This window comes from Falco cherrug, chromosome 4, assembly GCF_023634085.1.
Source record: "Falco cherrug isolate bFalChe1 chromosome 4, bFalChe1.pri, whole genome shotgun sequence".
In the NCBI taxonomy this organism is placed as follows: Eukaryota; Metazoa; Chordata; class Aves; order Falconiformes; family Falconidae; genus Falco; species Falco cherrug.
This window is the reverse complement of record NC_073700.1, coordinates 73,974,564-73,999,253: the sequence shown is the minus strand read 5'-3', so window position 1 is coordinate 73,999,253 and position 24,690 is coordinate 73,974,564. Positions and strand designations below refer to the sequence as shown.

General features: G+C 41.3%; 2 protein-coding genes across 9 annotated transcripts in view; one reads left to right on the top strand and one right to left on the bottom strand.

The window, feature by feature from the left end:
- CROT (carnitine O-octanoyltransferase) overlaps positions 1–3,641 on the bottom strand; it is a 22,005-nt gene extending 18,364 nt beyond the window's left edge. Inside the window, exons 1-2 of the mRNA XM_055708571.1 lie at positions 3,444–3,641; positions 2,613–2,736 (exon numbers count right to left, since the gene is read on the bottom strand). Of these exons, the coding sequence (XP_055564546.1) occupies positions 2,613–2,727 (115 nt within the window). The 5' untranslated portion in view covers positions 2,728–2,736; positions 3,444–3,641. The remainder of the gene's footprint in view (positions 1–2,612; positions 2,737–3,443) is intronic.
- Positions 2,974–24,690, top strand: OLAH (oleoyl-ACP hydrolase). 8 transcript variants are annotated; one of them, XM_055708573.1, is made up of 11 exons: positions 2,974–3,395; positions 7,268–7,443; positions 9,223–9,273; positions 14,046–14,133; positions 17,311–17,376; positions 19,401–19,532; positions 21,128–21,266; positions 21,854–21,953; positions 22,977–23,152; positions 24,037–24,122; positions 24,367–24,690. In XM_055708573.1, the coding sequence occupies exons 4-11, from the start codon at positions 14,061–14,063 to the stop codon at positions 24,498–24,500; spliced, it is 906 nt and encodes a 301-aa protein (XP_055564548.1). In that variant the 5' UTR covers positions 2,974–3,395; positions 7,268–7,443; positions 9,223–9,273; positions 14,046–14,060; the 3' UTR covers positions 24,501–24,690. The 8 variants fall into 8 exon arrangements, with proteins under 8 accessions (XP_055564548.1, XP_055564549.1, XP_055564550.1 ...); XM_055708574.1 differs by lacking the exon at positions 9,223–9,273; XM_055708575.1 differs by lacking the exons at positions 7,268–7,443; positions 9,223–9,273.

Here is a 24,690-nt window from a genome sequence, read left to right as displayed (position 1 = left end):
GTTAAAGGGGTGAGTAAGACTGCTTGGGGACTGGAACACATGAGATGAGGCTGAGAACTGAGTTTGTTCAGCTTAAAAAGAGAATGCAAAGGGAAGACCTTGCTGCACTCCGTAACAACTTAACGGAAAGGCATAGCGAAGACAAAGCACAGTTCCTCTGAGAGATGCACAGAAATAGGACAAGAGAAAATGGACTCAGGTTGGAGCACAGGAAATTTCTGACAAGGAAAATATAGAGGTTGGGGTTCTTTTTCTTTTTTTTTTTTGTTGGTTTATTTTTTGTTCCCCCTTCCACAATCATGAGGGTGATCAAACACCAGAAAGGTTGTCCAGAGAGGCTGTGGAATCTCCATTCTTGCAAATATACAAACCCCAAATAAGCAAGGCCTGAACAATCTGCTGTAGCTAGACCAGCTTTGAGCAGGAATCTGGTCTAGATGAACCCTCCCCAGCCTGCATGATTCTAAAACCATTTGATCAGATGTAGAAGCAGCACTGTTAGGAAGGAGCAGAACTCAGTGCCTTTCTCACTGTTCAGGGGAACTTCTGTCTTGCCACTTTCCCCAGCCCCACAGACCTTGTCTTCCTTTCGGCATAGGAGATCAGCTCCATCCACGAACAAGAAGCAGCACATGAAAGACCTTCAGTTGCATAGTTAAGGAACCCTCTGGAAACCTGGAACTTTGGGGTTTCATACTCTCAGGTTGAGTCCAAGCTTCTGAGTCTCAACCTCTGGTGCACGAGATGAAAGGCTAAATAGCACGGATATGGCCACCTTTAAAACAAGATTAGTCATTCTGAATCCAAAGCAGAGGTAGCTACCGTAAAGCCTTATTTAAGGCACCTTCTGAGACATACTTTGTCCAGCTTTTCCAGTTGACTGGCTTTAAACATACAAGTGGTTTAACAACAGGCACACTGACTTATGTTAAGTGCCTGGGGTCACCCTCCAACCAATGAAAGACATGAGTTTCCAGAATGAGTCACAGTATCTACTAAGGGTCATCTGGAGGTTCTGAAATATTCTCCAAAGGCACCTCCTTTCCTTCACTCACCGCCACAGACTAAGCAAATTACAAACTTAAGCCATGAAAATCACCAAGCTGCTGTCTAGAATCATGTACGGCACATTCTGGCGTTCAGCAATCTGTAGAAGGGAAGACTGGCAGAACAAACAGTACTAGAATAACTTTCCTCCAACCTCCAGTGAGACTGAAGGAGATCAACAATAAGGATCAAAGCTATAGAATGACTTATGTACAGGGAACAGTAAGTAGGAACTAAGTTCTGCATGGAAAAAAAGGGGAACATGTGATAAGGTATTTATGAAAACACAGATCAGAATCTGAAAACAAAAGCAAACAAATTCACTGTCAGATTTTATCACTCCGTAACTTGGGACAGCCAGCTGGGTTTACAAAACTAAGTTCTAAAGGGCAATTCTGTTATTGCAGGTTCAGTACTACTGCAGCACCACTTTAGTTCATCTGCACTACAACAAAAAGAAAACATCGTCTGACAGTCATACACACGATATTTTTTCTCTAAAACCACCATTTCAACATTCTGTATCAAAAAGCGATGATGTAAGGAACACCAAAGAAAACCTATTACAATCAGCTGGGCCATTTCCACTATGTGCAGAATAAAAGAGAACTCCAAGTGAACTGAAGGATTTCTGTTTTGGGAAAGGAAAGTTTTGGTGTAGTATGTTGCTCCTAAGAAAAGAACTCCAGGTCTTACTCTGTTAGTATTCCTGTATTACAGGTAAAATGGCAAGACACAAAGCAGATGTTCCAGAAAAAAAGATCAATGTCTCAGAGTTCTAAAAATTATTGAAGAATCATAGGAAAGTTATCTCAAGACACTAGGTAATATATCTTTGTCATCCCCAATATATCAAAGCCTGATAATCACAATAAAGAACCAACCAGTCATCTGTGCTTCATAAACAAAGCTAGACACATATGCACTGATGTTGTTTTCAAAATTTTTCTCTTATGTGATCTTCTTTAGACAGCCAACACTCCAAGGCAGGAATTATCCAAAAAAACGCCCACCACAGCCTTTTCCTTCTGCTGTATAGTTAATAGTAGTGGCAAGAAAGAAGAATATTTAAGTATGAAAAAGTTTGAAGTAACTGTTTTTTACAAAGATTCTGGTCAAACAGTCATAAACAAGCAAAGTAGTTACTATGCAAAACAAACTTTGTAGATGGAGAAGCATCTTTTGTTAGACCAGACAGAACTGGGAAAAAAAAAAAACAAAACAAAAAAACCCACAACAAAAAGCCAAAACCCAAACCCAAAGCAAAAGCAAAACTTTAGGGAAGGAGAAAACCTAAACCCAAAAGTTAACCTTCCCACATGCCCAATTCCCTTGAAGAAAGGCAAATAGGGATAAAATGGAAACTTTTACACAGGTTGCTCTGGGCACTTATTTTCCCATATTGAACCTGAGAAAGACCTTTTGCACCCTAAACTTGTCTGGATCCTCCAATGCAACTGCACCGGTTGATACAAGCTGTCTCTACAAATCACTTCAAGAATGTCTCAGATGAGCCTGGCAACAGCAGCACATGCCATGCTACTATAACAATATTAAGTCATTACCTGCATTAAGGTATTTACTTAAAGATTCATCAAGAGGAGGTACTGGCAGGGAAGGCAGGGAATCTTGGTATTGAAACGTTCGCTCCTCAGTGGATTCAAGCATTTGCTTTTCCATGATGCAGATCTGCAGCACAACAGTCAATTAATGAAGCCGACGCTGGATGATACATTTCCCCACACTGTTTTCTCCCCCTCCCTGCCCCCCATCATTTACAGGGTAGAAGACACCCATCCGGGAAGGGTCCCTGGGATCGAGGATTTCTTGCCGGCCTGAAGCCACAGGAGGGGTGTGTGTGTCTGTCTGTGTGTGTGTACACACACAGCCCACCCCACCCAAGGGTGAAACTGTGACCAGGCAGCCACCGATGCTCCCTCGGGGTGCGCTGCCATGAACCAGCCCGGGGCCTGTTGCTCTCTCCCGGGAAAGCCAGCCGGCGCTGGCACACCCACCAACTGCGACCAGGGGCGAACTGGGGAAGGTGGAAACCGGCCGGCAGCCGCCATCTCGCCGCTCGCCGCCCCCCACAGACTTTTTTTTTCACCGAGGCTCCCACCGTCGTAATAACGACGAAGGGGCGCGGCCGCCACCCGAGCCCTAGCCGTGCCCCCCCTGCCCCAGCGCTCCCCCCTGGCGGGACGGCGGCCCGGGGCGGGACGGGGCCGAGCAGGGCCCGCGCCGGGGAGCTGCCCCGGAGAGGCCCGGGAGGCCGGGGATGAGGAAACAGTCGGGTGGAGCCGAAACGTCCGTACGACCCTCTACCCCACCGAGGCGCACCCCCTAAGGTAAGAGACCGGCGGCGGTCACCGCCCGCCCCACGGAGCGCCGCTTACCTCGGCCTGGACGGGCCCGCCGCCGCCTCAGCCGGCTCTGCCCGCCTGCCCGGCCGGCTCGCTCACTGCCCGCCTGCCCGGCCGGCCGGCCGCCCGCCCAGCTCGCTGCCCGGCCGGCTTACTCGCCCGGCTCGCTCTCTCGCTGCCTGCCTCACCTCTGCCCCACTTCCAAGCGGGCCCGGAAGGCAGGCGGGCAGGCGGGCGGGCAGGCGGGCGGGCGGGGCGGGGCGGGGCGGGGCGGCCGAGGGGAGGCGGAGGCCGCGGGGAGGCGGAGGCCGGAGTGGCCGCGGCTCGGTGGCGCCGGGAGCGGGACGTGGCCCCGCAGCCCCCCGGGCTCCGTGCTGGGGCTGAGTAAAAGGACGAGGGGATGAGGGCAAAGGCTCCGCGGCTGGTGCCCCTTGCGGCTGTGCTTGTAACCCCGGCCGCATCCCCCGCGGGCCTGAGCCCCGCTGCGCCCCCCGGCTGGCCCGGAGGGGCTCTTGGCCCAGGGGCAAGTGGCCCTACTGCGTTGTGGGTGGGGAAGAGCTCAGGAGCTTGCAAGGACGTTTCCGTGGCACAGGTCTGGGCCAGACCAGTGTGTTTCTTTGCCAGCCGTTAAAATGGGTGTGGGAGAGAGGCTTGAGTGGTGTGACCTGCAGCCCCGCAGGAGTGGGGGCAGGCACAGACCACCAGCAGTGAGAGGGAGTGGGATGTGCAGTGGTCCTCACATCCTGGAGCAAACGCTTCACCACGTGGTGAAGCACCACTTGTACTGGGAAAGACATGTGAGGCCTGCCCAGTCCCACTTGCCATGTTTATGAGGTTTCTACTTCCAGAGACACCTGCCAGTACTGCCATTTGGCACACTGAAGGGGTCTCTGTCACCTGCCTGTATTCATGGGTGATGCGTGATGGAGAGGTACGGCTCCCCTCCATGGGCAGGGACTTTCCCCTCTTCTGCTGTGGCTGGGGGCCCTGACCGCTCTGGAGAGCTCCCAGACCTAGGGGAGTTCCTGGTGAAAGACTGGCAGCTTAGATAGGTCTTGAAGCAGTAATAGAAGCAGTTTGGTGTGACATAACCTGGCACACACCTCCCTCTCCTGCCCTGATGGCTATCTGCATCCTGTAAGAGTCTGCACACAAGGTGGAAGGTTTGGACAGGGCTGGAGCATATAGCCTGATGCCTGCCACCACTGCCTCCAGGCAGAGACTTGGGACCTACAGAAACCCTGCAGACCCTATTACTTCCATCCCTATGAGGCTCCAGATGTCTTTGCTATTATAGACCGTATGAGGACTGCAGCCTCCTACGGCTCCCTCTTCCCTTGTGGGGATAGGAGACTCCAGATCCCTATGGCCCTCTCTTTCATGAAAGGTTCCCATCACACATATTTTTTTAATACTAAATCTTTGCTTAATCCTTCTTCCCACGTAGGTCCAAAGGCAGCTCAGAGATTAAAATCAAGGACAATTACATCTTCATCTAAAAATCTAATTAGTAGCCTGCGCAAAAGAATAAAGGTATAATGCAATACTTAAAAAAAAAAAAAAAGGCAGTTTAACAAGAGGTTTGTAGTAATAGTTGCTGTGTCTAAGTGGATTTAAGTTTAGTTCAGGATTCGGTTCACAGCTGTAAGTCTAGCTTTGAATGAGCATAGCAAAGTCAGCATGTGATAGAAAACAATATCAAACTTGCAGTCCTACAATCTCTCAGTTATTCTTGCCACTGAAGTATTGGTAATGTGGAAATAAGAAAGACTACTATTTCATATTCTGCATCACAAATGGCAAGTTTTTTAAATGTTGGTTTAAAGTCTGTAGTTATAGCTATGGGAATTGCTATGATATCTAAGTTGGGGCCTAGCAAAAAAATGAACATCCACACATTTTAGATAACACCAAGACATTCTAATACCCTGTTCAGACTGTAGAGATGGAAATAGGAAGTTTGTTTTTCTTCCTTATTGTACTTGTGTAGGAGCACGCCTAGCATAGGTGCTGTGAAAGCAAAAATAAACTGTTCCTCTGCTGAATTCCTACTTAATCCTACTCTTCTGCTGTTCCTAAAAAGAAATGTTATTATCTAAATCTGTACATTTTTAGAGCAGGAAGACTGAGGACAGAATATGGCATAATAGGGATCACCTCATCTTTCTTCACTTTCTTCATGGCCTCGGCACCAATTTTAAAATATTTTCTGTGACATAACCTGTCATGCTCAGAACAAAATGTTAGCATTTTTATACTGCATTATCATTCACAGCTTATGCGAACAGGGCTTTGTTTCTTGCCTTTCCATCTGCAGCAGTGGCACCTTCTGGTTGTTTCTCTGTTGCTATATATCTTTGCTGCCAAAATGGCTTTCCATTCTCACTGTCTCTCCTTCCCTGGGCCACCTTTTGCTATGTGCAGTTATATGTAAAGCAGTTACTTTGTGGTTAACACACAGAAAAGATGGCCAGGATTAGTGACCTACTAAATTTAATATTAGTATATTAGTCACCTTAAGGGTCTTTGCTAGTCGGATGGAAAAGGGTCAGCTTTCACTGCTCCCTGTGGCAGGTGCCTAATGTTGCAATCTTCCACCTCGTTTTTTCCCTTGAGATGTTATTTTTCTACATTGATGTCCTGCCTCTTGATGCTTGAGCTGCTGCCTGGCCCCATCTCAGTAGTCTTTACCTTCTTTATCTCCAGTTCTGCCTTTCTTACATTTCACGGCTTGACTTTGTGGACTTGGTCATGGCTCTTTCTCTTGGTTTGACAATTTCCTCAAAAATCTGAGCAATGGTTATGTAGCTGTGCCATAGCAGAACTAGGCTGACAGCAGAAACAGTAGGAAAGTAGGGGAGCTTATGTTGTTCCTTTTCATATTCACCTTTGAAGCATACACATGTCCTTTATATTTGCAGTTTCAACACCCTGGAAGGTCCAGGTGGTAAAACTGGGAATGCATGTTGGGTATCGTTAATATTTATTTCATTAGTTTTGCATTGGTGATACTGTGAGCACATGAGCTACAAGTCTTCAACAAATTTTCTCTATGATTTCCTAATTTTTTTCAAGTCTAAGTAAAGGAATGGATAGACAGTTTTCTGGAGAACAGAATTTCAGTTGGTAAAGATATAAATTATTTCTTTTTTCATCAGCAGCTTTTAGATGTTAGCAATTACATTAACCTCTTTGGAGTGTTAGCCTCTGATATGTTGCTGGGAAAAATATGATCAATGGAGAAAAAAGTTGAGTATACTCCATACTTCTCTGCGCTACCTTACATTGTCTAGGTATAATGATGCAAGATTACCTTAGTCTTTATTTTTCAATAAGCAAAGACCAGTAGTTTCCTGAACCTGGGAGCTACTGAAACGTGGTTTCCTAGAGTTTTTTTCCCATCATTTATTAATTTTGCTCTCTCCTAAATGCAATATCAGATCGTTGCTTTTTCCTGAGTAGAAAAACTTTTAGGGATACAAGTCCATAATCCTAAAAAACCTGTAATAAATATTACAATACATGTTACAGGTGTGCTTTCCGTCTAACTGGGCCCCTCTTTTCATGACCTTGTTTTCTAAAAAGCTGAAGTACTTACCCTGGAAAATACATTTTATTTACTTTTATTAATGATACTGTGAATGATGAATGTGAACAAGTATGTGTGTGATGTAGTAATGTGTAAGGTACTGATACAGCTGCAGAATTAAGAAATTCCAACTGGATCACAATGTGTAGGACGCTGAGACATGCTGGTATCCATAGGCTGCACAAAACGCATTTCTGTTGTGAAGATAAAATCAGCAGAGAATGACATTGCTTACCTGTCCTACAGCCTGCCGGGCCTGTTATTACAGGTTGGCAGCTACCAGGTTGTTGATGCCCTGACTTGTCAAGGCTTCCATGTTCCCAGTGGCTTTAATAGAAGACTCCGTACCTACCAGTGAAATGGATCGTTTGACTCCCAGGCTCCCTAGTCCACTTCTGAGCTTAATGGTGGGCTGCTGAATGGACTACCTTAAATCTGAATTCTGTGAGTAGACATCTGTCTGGGGATGGGGTTGCTTTTTACTTGGCTTCCAGAATCTGCAGGCACGCAGTTAACCCACGTATGCATGAATGGCATGTGGCTAGTATATAAGCTTTACAAGTGCCTAGGTTACCTGAGAAGCCTCTCAGGTCATACCAGGCTCTTGCAGTTCACAAAGACTAATTTCATAGATTTCTAGACTGTGCGCTATAGAACATATTTTCATTTGGGAAATGTCAAAACAGCCCTGTGCTGCAAGCACTGTGTTTCTTTACCTTTGGCTTTATGTTCTCTGTAGGCTGAAGCTGTTGAGTCTGTTCCTGTGTTTGTCCTAGTGGCTGGTCAGTGCAAAAGCTGTTCTCTTGTTGCTTGTGTTTTCAATTGTACTTTTCAATTAATATTTCTCCACCTACTATTTCATGCCCTGAAAGCTTATGTCTCAAAAGCGTGCTTGAAAAATAATCCAAAATGTTTTTACTATACCACATCTGTGTCCATTTGGGATTCTGCAGTACTAGAAAGATGTTGAAAAAGTGAAGTACTCACTGAAGTGAGTCTGGCAGGCCCCCCTGTGATTGTGACTGGAGTGGGTGGTGTACAAGGAAAGGTTGAGAGAAATGGTTTTATCTTAAGAGGAGAGTGCTAAATGAGGATTTTAATAATGTCTTCACCTATCTAATGGAAGAGGATGAAGAGGACAGATAGAGCCAGACTCTTCTTGGCTGTACTCAGGAAAAAGACAAAAGACTTGCAGATGCAAGGCAGAACAAGGGATTAGATAGAAAGACAATTATCCTCACCGTGAGCGTGGTTGAACACCATGGTTACCTAGGGAGGCTGTGGAGTCTCCATCCTTGGAGATACTCAAAACTCAACGAGGCAGAGCTTGGACTATATGATCTCTAGAGGTTCCTCTCAACCTAAACTATTCTGTGGTTTAAATGATTGCTTTTTTAATCTTTTATACAGCTCTTTATAGACCTAGAATTTTATTTTGAGCTTATTCTGAAAGTGAAGACAATAAAAGAATATGCACTTCCCAGGGAATATTTTCTTAAAACAAAATTCAGTGGTTTTTTTTTTTCTCACACTGAGCCATTTCTTTGCCAATAGTTCAACAAAGAAACATTTTTTTGACTGTGAACACTCTAAAGCAGTTTTTGACTGCCATTAATTTATCAGATCACATATCTAACTTTAAATTTTTAGATAATAAAAAAAAAGCTTGTTTCTTGTGAAAATCCAGGAAAATCTTGATTATGCAGAGAAACTCCTATGTATCCTTTCTTTATTGTGGTAGGGTCTAAGTCAGATCTGAGGCATAAGATCAACAGAAAGAAGTAGGGAAAAGATAAAGACAATCTAGAAATTATTTTATTTTTTTAGAACTGCTGCCCTGTAAAAAAAGAAAAAGAAAGACATTTCCCTAATCAGATATGCTTAGATTTCAAATAAATCCATATGTATCTGATTGTATGCCAAAGAAGATGATTTATTCATGCAGTAATTCTTTCTTGTGTGTGGCATATATTTTCCTGTAAGAAAATTAGATCAGCTGAATGTGTCTTTCAAACCAGTAAGACAGACTCTGCAAGTTTTTTGTTTCAGTAAGAGCTGTAAAATAATTCTTAAAGGCAAATTACTCCATTAGGTTAGCACATATGTGTCTTTTACATCCAAACCTTGTGGCTGTATATGTAATCTCAGCAAGCACCTTTCCAGCTGGCTGAAGTGGGTCAAAGCCTGCAAAAAGGTCATGAAAAGCTCTCTCCTTATTGACAGGAGGATGGTGACACTCTATGGGATCAGCTGACTGATGTAAGTGAAAACAGGGTAAGTATTAGTTTTCAGCTTGATAAACAATGTGCTCCTACATAGCTATGTAGTTGCTAGTGTTGACAAAAAGATTAGGGTAGAAATGTGTACTCCCAGAAGCTAGGAAGGGCAGGATTGTCTCATCATCAGCAAGATCAGACAAAGCCGACAACAAATGTGCGTCTCAGTTACAGCTTTGTCTTAAGTTACTCTCTGAACCGTGCAGTTTCTCTGCTCCCCGTACTTGCCTTCAGCATAGATTTTGCAACAAATTAGATTTGATTTGTGACCACTATTGCAGCAATTCTTCTAGCTTTGGATTTCAGAAGCATCCTAACCACTGTGATTGCCAGCTGGATGTCCCCGTAGACACTGTATGCAAGCTTTGATACCCTCTCCAGTTCCTTTTGGTGTAGATTATTTTCTATTCAGCAAAAGAAAGCTGTATCAGACTCCCCAGCTCTGTAGGAGGAAATACAGACTTCTTTGTGTTTATTCATACAAAGGCATTAATTTTGATGGGAACTTTGCAGCAAAGACAACACTGATTCTGAATGCTGTTACACTGCTGTTGACATCAAATACTACTGTACGTCATCCTGTGACTAACAAATCTGTCCCATTTACTGATTTGTTACATGAATCTTGTATTTGTTTCCATACCTTATTATCTGCTTGTGTGAGTGACCTGTGTTAGCCAGTTTGAGGCCTGCTTTAGCAAGTGCTTGAGCAGAGGGTCTGTATGAACAGTTTATGGACCTACCAGTGCATCAGCAAAGTTCACAATCCCTCTATTTTTGCCTTTTTAAGGAGGGGGTGTCTGCCCATCATTCCATGAAAGTATCAAGTATCGGCCAAAGATGGCATGAAGGATCAGACTCTGCTTTATGGCTATCTTGTTATATCCGTCCATCAGCTAATTCATGCCTACAGCATGGGCTGCTCATTAACTTGGTAAATATGTATTACCAAATTCTCCTTTGGTCCCATGGGTTTGCTCGAAGAATATGAGAGATGGAAGTGGGAAGATGAGGTCTATTTGTGATGCTGAGACAGCTGTAGGTGGTGCCATGAAGCAGGAACTAGTAATAGCAACTGGTAATGAACTCAACCCTTTTACAAAGAGAAAGGTATCAGATACCAAAGAAACATATCCACAGGTCTTAGCACAAGGCCCCTCAGCATATTTGCTCTCATGTCATCTAGTCGTGAGTAACAACCAAACTCAATTTCGTCCTGATTACAGCCTCTCAAGGAAAAGCTTCTGTGTTAAGGACCCTGGTACACTCTCTTCCCTAACATCCTGTGTCCTTTCACTTTTCCTGCATACCTTCCTTTTGACTGGTGCTTCTAAGGCCCGCCACTTGCTGTCCAAGAGCAGAGAGCAGCACGGCTGGGAGATGGGGGGACCTCCTTCAGAAGCTGCTACTTCTCTAGAATAGCAGTTCTGCAAAGTAGTAGTTCTCCAAACTGTTGTCAAGTTTATTATCAACGTTTGCTGACAGATACATCATCAGCCTATGTGAAGGAAAGAAAAACAAGCCTTGTCTGGTTTTAAGTTTCTGAAGATACAATGTACTGTTCTGTTGCTTATAGTAGTCTTCCCACTTTTTTCTAGGACAGAGTTTTGTGCATGGTAGTGGAAGTACAAGCATAAGCCATGCCCCCATTTTGTGACAGATAGAGTAGATCTAGCTCTGAGTGACACACAAGTTATCATCAAATTGGCACCGCTGTTCACTTTCAGTGGTTGACTGGGTGTTGGCAACTATGTGACTCTTCATGCTTTACAGAAATGCAGAGGGAGAAGGGAAAAATGTTTGTACAATTTTGTACAAACAAAACAAACAAAAAATACCACTGTCTCAATCTATCACTATTTCTGTTGGTCATCAGTGTATAGTTTCTGTAGATTAGCTGATGGGTCATAATTTCTTACCCTGCAGATTGTTTTTTGATATAGCTATGCACAAAGTGTCCAGATACTCATAATTCCAGAAGCTGGAGTTGTAATCTGCTATGGTAAGATAGCTGCTCTGTAAAAAGTGAACATTTATCTACTGCTACCACTGCTTTGTCCACTTAAACTGCTTCTTAAAGACAGGAATTTTTTGTTTTCACTTGTTAGGAGAGTGCAATAGACTGTTCCTTGAGATCTGACTATCCTCACAATACTAGTTTTACTGCTATAGGACTATGGAGTTTGCTAGCTTTCTTGGAGCCTCCAAAAGCAAATGTGCCTATGTTGCTACATTTGTCGAGTAACTCCTGTTCCACAGAGCCAGTTGTGCTGCACTGTGGAGAGTTTGCAGCCTGCACATGTACAACTTGTAAAGGCAAGTGTAAGGTCCTGCTCTGGGCATCTATATGAGGAAATTTTTATCCTCCTACAGAAGCACTTCTGTGCTATTAACATGCCTGAGAGCATTCAGCAATTGGTTTCCTCATGTTGTTTCCTAATGATTTGTCATCATACTGCCTATTTACTCTGTGCACTGATGGAATTACAACCTTCTGGGGGATACAGTCATTTGCTTTTCTGTATAATCTCACGTTTATATGTCTAGAAGGGCTGTCTTAGCCAAGGCTTTGTATGGTACTACTCCCAGGCATCTTTTGAAAGCCTCTCTCTGTAACTTTAGTTGCTTCATATGTTTATTGTATGTTAGACCTAATGCTTTGCTCAGATCAGATCTGCATTGGTTTTCTCTGATGGTCACTGTACTTCATTCATGTGCTTTGCTCCTGACATTTCTTTAATTGCTTCAGTTTTTCAGGATCCAGTTGTAATCCTTCAGTGCTTGATACATGCCTGGCATAGATGTTGATAGGCTTCTGCTTTAGCTTCATCATGTCCATCCTGAAATTCTGTTCTTGACACTTTTTAGGAGTTCCTGGATTGTTGGATTCTTGGTTGTTGATTGCCTTTATCTTTCAATCTTCTGCTGCTGCTGTAAACTTCAACTGTAAGCCTGAAAGTCTCTCTAAAATATGATTGATTTTACTGTGGAGCACTTGAGCACCCAAAATGATGGGCAGATCTTTCAAACCCAGTGGTATCTACTGAAGGATTTGAAAGAGATTTTCAGGAGTGTCAGAGTTTATAGCTAAAGAAAGTAGAAAAGACATGTTTATTTCTGACTTTAGGTTGGCTTCTGGTTCTTAAAATATGTCTTCATACTCGCTTACAAACTGGATGGGGTCCACAGTGGCAATTCTGCCTCTCTTTTGTGCTGAGAATACCTGTGGTGGTTGTTGAACTGGAAAAATCCTTATGGTTTACTTCTATTTAGGGGGAGCAGAGCACCTAAGGATGAAAACATTTGTTTTCTTATTCCACAGCTTTCTTATTGACAGTCCGGACTGCCTCAGTAGCTTATTATAGCATCTGATCTGGTATTGCTGCCTGGAAGTGTTGCAGTCTGGTTTTGTCTTTTGTTCTACAGTAGTAGGTATTGACATTTGGATCCTTGCCTTGAACATTTTAGGTGCCTTTGCTGCCTGAAAGCATTTCTGTAGAGTAAGCTTTGTACCAAAGCTGTAAATGAGCCTCCAAAATTAGAGACCAAATTGGGTTTTTAAGCTGTGTGATGTATCTGAGACAATAGTATATGGGGGGTTTTTGTTGCCTACCATTTTGTATGCCTCACCACATTCTTGTAGGAGGTTGTGGTTGGCCAGCAGTCTGCATTGCTAAGGCTCCTGCATTCTAGATCAGATGGAGAGCTCTGTGGAGTGCCACAAGGTTGTGCCTAGGCAGGGTGCATCCGAGCATGCTTAGGTAAAAGTCTCAAGACTGCAATGTGGGCTGAGAGGCTGAGCAAATGAGAGAGTTTGTTTCCTGTCCAGATTTCTTTATCTGAAGATTTGTTGTTCTAATTTTGGTTCTTCTAAAATCTGGCTTTTGGAACTCAGAAACCATTTCCCTAGTTTTGGTGTTTGCTGCAAGGAGCAAGTGCAGGCAGGTCTCCTCTTGGCAGCTGGGTTCCTGCCACAGTACATTTCTGTGTCTGCAGGTGACCACAGGACAGGAACGGGGGGAAACTGGTGCTAGTGAAGTTTTGTTCTTTCTCAGAAGCACTTTTCTTGGTTGTACCAGTGAAGCAGTTGTATCAGTTACTATGATGCTTCAGGTAATGATATGCTGACACATGTTCATCACTTCCTGAGACAGCAACAAAAATGTCCATTTGTGGGCTTTTTTATTTCGCATGGCCAGCCCTATATACATACTGACCATTTTCGTGTAACTTCCATGCTTTATTTCTCTTTGCAAGACTGTAAAGTCAGCTTTTCTACTGGATTCTAGACCCTCCAGGCTTCCTGTTTTCTCTGAGTACTTTTTAATTTTTTCTTTCTTGCTCAGCAGACCTTAGCAGACTAACTCAGTGCATGTAGTGTGTATTAAGTACAATAATAATAATAATAATAAAAAGGACTCTGTATTTGTTAAACAAAACTGGTTCTCTGTTAGCAAAACTATCTTACAGCATTGCAACTAGCTGGCTTTCGTCACAAATGTACAGACTCATCCCTGCATCAAGCTAATAAAAGCATGGTGCTGAAAATGTTCACCAAGTCATTGTCTCACATACATTTTCTACAACCAATTTCCATCTTAAAGCAGGTAGCTTTTCTGGAAAGCTGTTCCAGAATCGTATGGGTCTAGTGGTTAAAAATCTTATTTCTAGCCATGGTTAATTCATGCAGCCATTACTTGGAATGTCCTCATTTTCTCCACCCTCATCTTCCAGTGTATTTGTAGAAAGTAACGTATTCTCTGTCATAAGCTCTCATTTCTAGCCATGCCCTGCATCAGATCCAGTTTGAACTCACCTTTCTTGAAGAAGCTGACCAGTGCTATAGGCAGAATTCCAGGTAAGGTCTTGTCACTCATCTTTCCAAATCTCTCCAGGAGATCCTGTTAATGCATCTCTAAAGTCTTCCCTTCTGCAAATTCTGCTTTTCCCTTCATGTTTCATCTGCATGACTCCTGTTTTATTATTTGTGTATTATTCTCTGAGGCCATACTTAAGAGTAATGACAAGTTGGGATGCATGCTATTTTCGATTCATTTAGGACTGTCTCTGTCTCAACACTGTCCTAGAGAGCTGGCTTACTACTGCTTTCCTTTGGATGGCATAACTGCTTAATTGCTTGCCTCTCCATATAAGCAGCTAACAGTGGTTTTTAAGAGAACGATTTAAGTGTATCTTTACTTTTATCCTTTGAGGTTGAGTGACTAGGAAGTGAAATACATGGAGTTGTAATACACTGTAACAGGGCTACATCTGGCGGGCAACTGGTCACCAGCAGTGTTCCTCAGCGTTCAATTCTAGCGCCAGTTCTCTTCAACCCATTTATCAACGATCTGGATGCAGGAGTTGAATGCACCATTAGCAAGTTTGCCGATGATACCAAACGAGGAGTGCTGTTGTCTTGAGGGACAGGAGGCCTTGCAGAGGGATCTAGATAGATTGGAGCATTGGGCTATGATTAATGGGACGAAATTTAACAAGTCCAAATGCTGGATTCTGCACCTAAGATGGAGTAATGCCGGGCACAAGTATAAACTGGGGGAGAAGTGGCTGGAGATGGGCTGTGCAGAGAGGGACCCGGGGGCCTGGCTGGCAGCTGGGTGTCAGTCACCGGTGTGCCCTGGCAGCCGAGGGGCAGCCTGCGCCCCGGGGGCAGCGCACAGAGCGCAGCCAGCCCTCAGAGGTGCTGGTCCCGCTGCCTTCAGCCTTGGCGCGGCCTCACCTGGAGCGCTGTGCGCAGCTCGGGGCCCACGGTTTGCCAGGGGTGTGAAGGACCTTGAATGTGTCCGGAGGAGCGTGTGAAAGGGCTGGGAGGAATGTCCTGTGAGGAGCAGCTGTCTAGTGTGCAGGAAAGGGGGCTGAGGGGCAACGCCGTCGCTCACTACAGCTTCCTGGGGAGGAGAGGGGAGAGAGAAATGTTGAGATTTTCTCCCTGGGATCCAGTGAGAGGATGCGAGGGAATGGTTCAAAGCTGCACCAGGGGAGGTTTAGACTGGGACATTAGGAAGCATTTCTTTACTGAGAGGGTGGTCAGACACTGGAACAGGCTTCCTAGAGAGGTGGTCGATGCCCCAAGCCTGTCACTGTTTAAGAGACATTTGGAGAATGCCCTTAATAATGTGCTTTAACTTGGTCAGCCCTGAATTGGTCAGGCAGCTGGACTAGATGATCGCTGTAGGTCCCTTGCGACTGCAATAGTCTAGTCTAGCCTATTCTGTACTAGTACTGAGTTGCCAAAGTTGGTTCTGTAAAGCCCATTTTTACCTTCAGCCCTGGGAATGGCAAACATCATTTTAGTTGAGAGTGGCATCTCCTCGAACTACTTAATCTGTGAAAATATTAAATTTTCATATGAAACCCAATAAATGTCTATTCCTTTGATACTGAGAAAAAATTTAGAAGGTGAACAAGACCAACCAACACATACAATTTATAATTTCATTATTTTTAAGGAAATATCATAGTATTTTATTAATGCTGTGCTTTCAAAATCTTAAGTCTTAACCTTTTTTATTTTCAGCCTTAGTTGGGAAAGAATTGTTTATAGTAGTATTTTATTACTTTTAGGAACATTATTATTGGCCCTGATGTTTTTAACAGCTGGCTTCCACAACATTAACACTGGGTGTCAGATTTTACAGTTGGCACAATCTGAGGTAGGAATAAATAAAGCATATTAGGTTCTTTATTATAAATTGTACCTTATAATCAAGTGCTTCTGATAGCAGATACATGATGTGGAGAAGCAGTATTGTGCGTAACAGCACAGGTCAGGACTAGCCAATGTAAGCTGCTTTAAATTGTGCACCTTCCAAACATAGGTGTGCCTCATCTTACTTCACGGTAATTACAACGTAACAGTACTGTGAAAGAAGCCTTAGCAGCAGTTTCCATGTTTGCCATTTTGAAGCAGCAGCTGCAAGGCCTGCGACCAGCCCTCACAGCAGAGCCCGCACTCGCCAGCGGGAACTCCTGCAGTCAGAAGGGTTGGTTTAGGCTTCCCCAAGAAAGCAGAAATCAGAAGCGAATAGAAGACTACAGACCTCGTTTGGGAAAGGAGCAGTGCTTACTGACTGACTGACTAGGTGGGCCGGCAGGCTTTTCTCTTACCACCACAGATTTTTCAGCATCCTAGAAATGATCTAGAGAAATGTAGCAGAATGAAGAACAATGTGAAAACTACAAAGTAGTCCAGCTTATGTGTCTCAGGTTAAGCATCAGAACCCATTTTGTCACTCAGGTTGTTTAGTTTTTGTCACTGCTTTTGAATAGTTTTACTTTATTATTATTGTTACTGATATTTCTGGTAGAGTAACACTAAAAAAAAAAAAAAAGCCAATCTTCCTAGTACTACAAATGCAGCTACAAAATACACTGGTGTTTTTAGGTTGTTGATAGCATCTGGTCACCAGGATCATATGGTAGCTAATATAAAATTATCATATGTAGCCACAGTGTGGTGTTCATGCACCACTGTGTCTTCAAGCTTGTAGAAATTAAACTGGCCTGCTAACCAAATGCAGTGTTTCATTCAAATCAGGTGATGGTCTTCTACATTAACATTTTCAGATCCCTACAAAACTGTCCACCAGAGGTGTGAATGCTGTATTTTTCAATACAGTTCTTACAAAAGTCTGGCTTTTCTTGGTTACTTTTTGAAGGCTTTTTCTTCAGTGAAGCTGTGGGCCTCTATGTATTAAAACTGTTACAACTTCTGAACTGTCATGGGCATGTTAACCCGTGCTTTTTAAATCACTGGGAATGATGCGGCACACCTTCCTTCTATTGCTCCCAAATGCTCTGTGTCATGCCTAAGACGTGATGCTTCTGTCTCCCTTTTGGGATGCTATGCACCCTGCCTTTTTTGTTGAGGTGTGGGTGCCTCCCCGTAAGCCTAGAAAAGCCTTAAAAGCAGGTGGCTGTGCCACCTGAATGCACAGGCCCTCTCCTGCAAAGCTGGCTTTGCTCTGGTATCTGTGATACATAGGAATTCTGATTCCTGCTTTTTGCTGTGTAGCACTGAGAAGTGGATCCACCCTCAGGCGGTCATTTCCTGGCAGAGGTGGTCTTCCCAACTGTTCAGGTATTTGCATCTAAAGTAAGCTGGATGGTGATGGAACAAACCTGTATGTATGAGCAGAAAGTGTGAAAGATTCTCAGTGACTGGTAATGTATTTTTAAATAGTTTAAAGACTTTGACTAAATGTGCTTCTTCATCCTGCTTGAATTTTTTGTATCACCTTTAGAATCAGTTTGAGAAGAGATTTTTCTTATTTGACTGTCAAGCTAAAGTATAAGCTTCAGAAATGTTGGAGTTTTTGAGTCTTTTTGTGGAAGAAATGACTGTGTAAATGAGACTAATGGTACTGAAGCTAAATGAATTTACTAGAGGAACTGTGTCTTCTGCAACACTGGCTCCACTATCCTTTAGCTATTTTTAAGCTCACACTGTCTCCCAGTGATTTTTGATGCACCTTTTTTTGGTTTGCTCTTCTTGTAGTTTCTTTGAAGTCATTCTCAACAAATGTTGACAAACTTTCCAATTTAAACATATCTGAAAATCAAGAAATTGCCACAGCAACATTTGGGGAGACTTTCTTCTGTCTTGCTTGCATTATATAGTTTTAAAATAGGCATGAATTGCTGCCTATTCTGATCTGGTTGCATTTCTCAAACTTTTTGTGCAGGTAAAAAAGTCTGCTTGTAAGCACATAGGTGTATTTTATGATGAATCAGCTCTTGCATATACTGAGCTATATTCAAAGCAAGAAATAATACCCATAATGATCTGCAGCATTTTGGAAATGGAATTTTGCTGCTTGTTATTCCCTTGTTATTATTTTTTCAGTCTTTTTAACAAGAACATGTGAGTTTGCAGGAAAAAAAAATTGAAAATTCTGTTTCACTATTGCTTCTAATTAATTTTTCTTTAGCAGGTATTTGTTTCACATGGTGTTCCCAGATTCTTTTGACAGAACACAGACTGATTTGCTAGCAGTAGTAGGATGTCACCTCAGTACTTATGTCCACAAATTCAATCAGCAAGAATAAAGGACAAGAAAATCAGGAATGAATAAAAATGGTTGAGAATTGCTTTTTTGTTCATACAGTAATGACAGATTCTGATGCTAGAGACAATGCAGTTGACATCTTTGACGCTGTTTTTCCTTCTCAGCAAGAAGGAAGGAGTAGTTATGAATCTTGCTACAGCTGTTACTTCTGTCAGTCAATAAACAAACATACTAAAGCTGCTGTGGTAAAGCTGAATGTGGCTCTGGCTACTCCACCATGCCAAAAAGAATATAGCAAAATTAGAAAGAGTCCAGAGATGGGCAGTGATGATGGCCATGAATATGGAAGCACTGCTACATGAGGGATACGTAAGCAAGCCAGGCCTTTTCAGTCAGAAAAAAAGGCTGACTGAGGGCAGAGACAATATAATAAAAGATCTCAGAAATGTTCAGTGGCAAATCCCGAGAGATGCACCATTCACTTTCTTTACTGTACTACCCTGTGTCCATCAAATGAAGTTGTAGGAGTTGGATTAAACCCCACAAAGATAATTGTACAACTTACTGCAAGAGGATGTTGTAGATGCCAACTGTTCATAGGAATTTAAGGTGAGACTGGATAAATACATGGAAGAGAAATTCATAGATGTTTCCCATCCACTTAGACACTCCACCACGGAGGCAGAGAGAATACTGAACTACGTGGTCCTTATGTTTTCTAGGTGTTTAGATGGACCTTATCTTTTTGTGTATGTTCTAAAAGCCTGTGTTTTTAAATGGTCATCCTGAAATCCCGTATCAATTTAATTATTTTGCTGCTTGTTAAGTTCTTTATGGTTAGTGACTCAAATAGGAGAAAATATTAACCAAGGGTGTTGCCTAATACTATTCCATCACCATTTATAAAAGCAGAACTGGTTTCCATTGTTGCATGAAGATTATCTCATATCTAACAGATGGTTATGTAGCACAAGCAGTTCTGATGACAGAAAATATTGCAGCCCATTGTTTCAAATTGGACTTCATTCACTCTAATTTTCCTATACCTGAAGAGTCTTGTTCTAGAATGATGTGTTGTTTTCTTGGGTTTTTTCAGGAATGGAGAAGCTGGTTGCTTGTCCATACAAAAGACCAAATGCTCTCTGTAGGCTGATTTGCTTTCCATGGGCTGGAGGTGGAACTTCTCAATTTGCAAAATGGGGCAAACTCTTCAACAGCTCAATTGAAGGTTAGTCATTTGTGTAGTTAAAGCAGAAGTTAAGCAAGTCTGAAATACACAGTAGACAAAATTTTTGAATGGAATATAACATTCTTGAAAGAACTGCAGTCTCTTTCCAATGGGTCTTATCCAGAAAGGAATTCCATTAGGAATTAGCATTTCCATAAGGGGATTGAGTTTAGTAAGTTTCTGTACCACCTTGGATCAAATTCTATTTGACTAGCTTAAAAAGTTACATTCTTAGAGCGACATTTCACAAGACTATAGTATGTTTGACTGCTTCAAAAGCTATCCGTTCAGAAACAGCAATATACTGGCATATTACATAAGTTAAAAAAGGGCACCAGCAAGCTTAACAGCAAAGGTATGCGAACTACTTTTATTGTTGAGAGACTGCACAGGATGAATTTCCATCCAGAGTGTTTGCATGGTTCTGCACTTCTTGTATCAAAACTGGTGTTTAAACTATAGATTTATGACAGTGAAATTACATTTAGTTACAGTGTAAAGTAATTCTCATTGCTATCAGACTATATCAGCACTATAAAGATTCATTATTGATATATTTCAAGAGGAACCAAGGCCATTTTCCAGACCTTCCACAAAGAAAAAGAAATAATTATTTAGCATCTATAGAGAGCATTGCCGTTGCAATTTTATCAGTCCTCTAAACGCTTTCATACTTTCTGTAAACAGTTGCACAAGTCACATCAAATTTTCCTTGACATTTAAAAAAAAACCCAAACAAATAATAATAAAAAAAGCTTTTGCCCAGTGGAACTATTTCCAGCGAAGATACTAAGGAGAGGGCCTAGGAGCGACTGCCAACACAGGGTACAGCATGCTCTTTGTGCAGTCAGGAAGTATAGAAGATGCAAACATTTCTGTACTGCTACATGTGGTATTAGGTAGCGATTTATTCTCTCTTCTAAAATGCTTTGCATCTGACCCATTACTTCCATATGAGTTTGGCGGTATGCGTGATATCAAGGAGATTTTAGAAAATCAATATTTTTTTTCTGATCTGTTTTAAACAGGGAGAGGAAAATCCCCAATTTTGAAAGGAGTGTAATAAAAGCATGTAATATATCCTTCCATATAACTCCAAACTGCCATCAATTTATACTATGATTCCACATTTTACTACATGCAGTGCTGAAGAGCCTGCAAAGAAGAGGGACTGTATGATTCTGATTCTGATAGTTTAACTTTCTAATGCTGCCCTTGAAATTATATATTTTACACATCCCTCAAATTTAGTATTATTGAAATTAATGAATTTTTTGTTGTTATTAATAGTCATAAAGTTGCTTTGAAACCTCAGCTGAGATCAGGACCTTGTGGATTTCTGAGCCAAGGCATTTATCAATCAGATCAATTGGAAAGGCAACATTTGTGAGTAAAGGAAGGGATGGAAACCTGATCTCTCACAGGATTAAAAGACAGTAGTACCAATAGCAAATACGCTCTATCAACTGTAAGAATGTTTAACTTAAATAATCTATATATTCTGCAGAATAGATCAAAAACCTTAATTAAAATTATTTTACTGTTTCTATTTGAAATAACTATAATTCTTTTCCTACCCTTCACCTTTTCTGCAGTATCCTCTGTAAGGCTTCCTGGAAGAGAATCTCATCTTAAGAAGCCTTTTGCAAAAGACATGAAAACTGTAGTTAATGAAATTACAAGTGTTTTGTTAAAAGAATTGCAAGAAAAAACATTTGCATTTTTTGGTCACAGGTAAAAATATATATATTTTCAGATACCTTGGTGAAGGAGCTTTAACTTTGAACTCTAGAAGTAGATAGTCACTTGCCTTTATTTGCAAAAACTTTAGGAAAATACACTTGTGCAATGGTCTTTTGTCAAGTCATCCTAAAGCATGCTGTTGATCTCAAAGACTGGTTATTTATTTATTTATTACTTCAGGCACAACATCTTCTAAAAATGGCAGTGTTATGTTGTTTTTTTTTTTACACTGATAAATTGTAGTTGTGTTTAGTGTTAGTGCTTGCTTTATATGAATGCAGAGGGTGAACCATTTGTAAAACACATGCTTTTGAAGACCACTTAGTCCCAAGTGTTCAAAATAACTGTTCTTTCTGCAAATTAAGGAGACTAGTAAAAGAAAGAAAGTCTGATTTGTAAAACTAGACTGTATAGGAATACACTTCATGTCAATTAGCTAATATGACTATAATTTACATGTCATATATGGTTTCAGTAACTGTTCAAGATATCCAGTTACCACTGAAGTTTAAGTTATATGTAAAAACTGGAAAATTTAAACCTGGTTTTGCTTACTTTAATTTCTCTTTTCACTGCAGTTTTGGATCTTACCTTAGTTTCGCAGTTGCACTACACTTGAAAGAAAAGTATGGACTAGAGCCAATCCATCTCTTTGTATCAGGGGGGCATGCCCCAAACGTAAGTTTCAGGATCATTAACAGTATGAAACAAAACAGTGTATTAGCTACCAAGAGTAAAAATAACATTTTATAGTATGGTATGCAGAGTGGCTTTAATATAAAAGAAGCATTGCTTCTGAACGTAGACAGAAAAATGTTCTGTTCTCTTAGAGGAAATGAATTCTGAGGCAGATGGAGAATTTCATGTTACAGAATATTCACTGCTGCTTACCTTAGCCTAGGGAGAACAGTCTCCTTAACCTAATGCTGGTTTTTTGAATACTGTATTATTTACGGTGGCCTTTTGCTTAATTCTAAACAGTAATCAAAACAAAATATAAAATGCCACTCCCTACTCCGTAACATCTAAAGTAACTGTCTTAATCTAGTCTTTCATAAACCTCCTGCACCAGCCCTCAGTACGTTTCTCCATTTATTTCCTTCTGTCCTCATTCTCTGTTGGCTATTTAAGCTGTCCTCAGTTTCTTCTGGGATTCTGGTGGTTCTGCTATTCTTTCTCAGGAAAACAACAATGAATTGGCTTTTTCCCAGTCCTCCTGTCCTCAGTCAGCAGTTGCTATTTCCATTCTTCTGTTTCTGGGGCTTCTTAGTAATCCTGAGTATAACCTAGTACTTCATGGAAGCAATTGTTTTTCCTGCAGATTTCCATAATTGGTTGGTCTCTCCAGTTCTACATTAGTCAGATTTGTGCCCACTGCTAGGCTTTTCTTTCTCTTAAATAGATTGTTGTATTAGTTGTATTTCAATAGTGACAGTCAAACTTTGAACAAAATGAAATTAATTATTATTTGTCTGTAGAAGTTTCAGACTTTGAGGGTACTTGGCTCACTCATAATCTGTATTTTCAGCAAACACAGTTGACTAACCCTTCCCAAGAAGTATTCTCTGTGGATGTTGAACTAATCAGCCATTACATTTTGGAGACAGAATCATTGTAAATTTACTACAACAATTCTTAATGAAAATATTATTTAAAGTATATTCTATACAACACCTGATCTGTTTTGTCTGGTGCTGACAGTCTGAAGCATTTCTTCCCATCAAAAGCATACCCATGTATGATACAGAAGATGAGGACATTCTTACATATATACAGACTTCAGGAGGAACTTCTTCTGAGCTTCTGCAAAATGAAGAAATTAAGAACCATCTGCTACTTACTTTCAAGGAAGACCTTAGAGTTCTTCAGACATTTTTGTAAGTTTTACAATTTTGTTTTACATTTATATTTGTATTTTATCGTTTTACTTCTGTCTGATCATTTCAGGTTTTTTCTTTCTCTGTAATTTGTTCTCACTTCTGTTGTAAAAAGAATATGAAACAGTAAACGTAGTTTTCTCCTTTGTGTGCTTTTCCATTTATATTCTAGTATTTAAGCCCTAGATGAAAAAACTGCTTACTGTAGCACTACGGTTGTTACAATAGTGAACATGTCATGGTAAAATTACAGTTCTGCTTAGGATCCAGAGTTAGTAGCCACTGAAAGGAATATTCTAGCATCTTTTATTGTCTTCTGAGGCTGATAATATCAATTGATCATGCTTCAGGATCACTGCATTCAGCCTCCTGATCCAAGGCCCCCTAGCCTAACCAGAAGCAAAGAATCCCTGTGTTCTAGGCATCTAGAGAGCAACCAGCTTCTGTCCTGACTGCTGTCCCCACTGGGTGTTACACAACAACTCATGTAGCTGAGTGGTTAAGGTTTCTTACCTTGGCGAAGACAAGGACCCTCTTGGATGTGGCACCCATTTTGGCCATAGGAGCCCGATGCCGATAAGGCCCTGAAACGTTAGAACTTGCATATAAGCAGACAACGTGATTTATTGTAGGTGAGAATTTTTATTGCAGGTTGAAGCTCTTTTTTTCCTATTGGGTCATTCCTTCTTTAACATTCTAGACCTAATTACAATAGGCTAAGGAGCAAAGAATCTTAGAGTAATTCCTCTGATGATTCTGCACAGTCTAATTTCTAAAGTTTGGTATGTTTTGGAGGAGAAAGAAAAAGCTATTTTGTATATGGAAGCAAACCTCAAATATAGGCATCTTATGGAAAGTTCTCTTGCTACTTTTTACGTTCACAGTTTTGAGAAGGCAGAAAGGAACATCTCCTTCTCTTGTGATATTACCTGCTTTAATGGATCTGAAGACAAACCATATGATTTAGAAGGTACTTTGCTTAAATAGTTTTCCTCTTACACTTGTGCATTTTCCTGTTGTATTGAATTGGTTAATGAAAAGTTTTCTTGACTCTTTTGATCTCCTTAAATGAAACAAATCAACAGAGCAGTCTCTGTGTATGAACCTAAACAGTTGATACAGGATTTAAAATAATTATTAAATAGTAACTTTGAAATATTTATGTAAAATGACAATAGTTGACGTTTCTCTGACACTTTAAATATCTTTTTCAGCCTGGCATGATCTAACAAGTGGAGGTATTTCCTTTTACAAGCTTCCTGGTGATCACTTTTATCTGCTGGAACCTTCTAATGAAATTTTCTTGATAAAACACATAACAAGATGCATAGAAAATGCTGGTCTATGAGTATTTCCCTCTGTATTAATGGCAGAAGGTGTAAGATTAGTCCACAGCAGTTCATAATAAGTCATTTTTTCTGTACAATTTCATGTGGTTATGCCTGAAGAGTTGTTCTGTTCCTCCTCTGTGATCATTTAAAAGGGGGATTTTTTCTGATTTTTTGAAAATAAACATTGGCTTTGGGTCTTAAAAATAA

What these genes read in the sequence shown, in the direction of transcription:
- OLAH (XM_055708575.1), top strand. Translation starts at nt 14,061, where the DNA reads ATGCCCTGCATCAGATCCAGTTTGAACTCACCTTTCTTGAAGAAGCTG. An exon ending in TGCTATAGGCAGAATTCCAG is followed by an intron (nt 14,134 to 17,310) that starts GTAAGGTCTTGT and finishes TTTGCTGTGTAG; the next exon opens with CACTGAGAAGTGGATCCACC. An exon ending in CAAACCATATGATTTAGAAG is followed by an intron (nt 24,123 to 24,366) that starts GTACTTTGCTTA and finishes TATCTTTTTCAG; the next exon opens with CCTGGCATGATCTAACAAGT.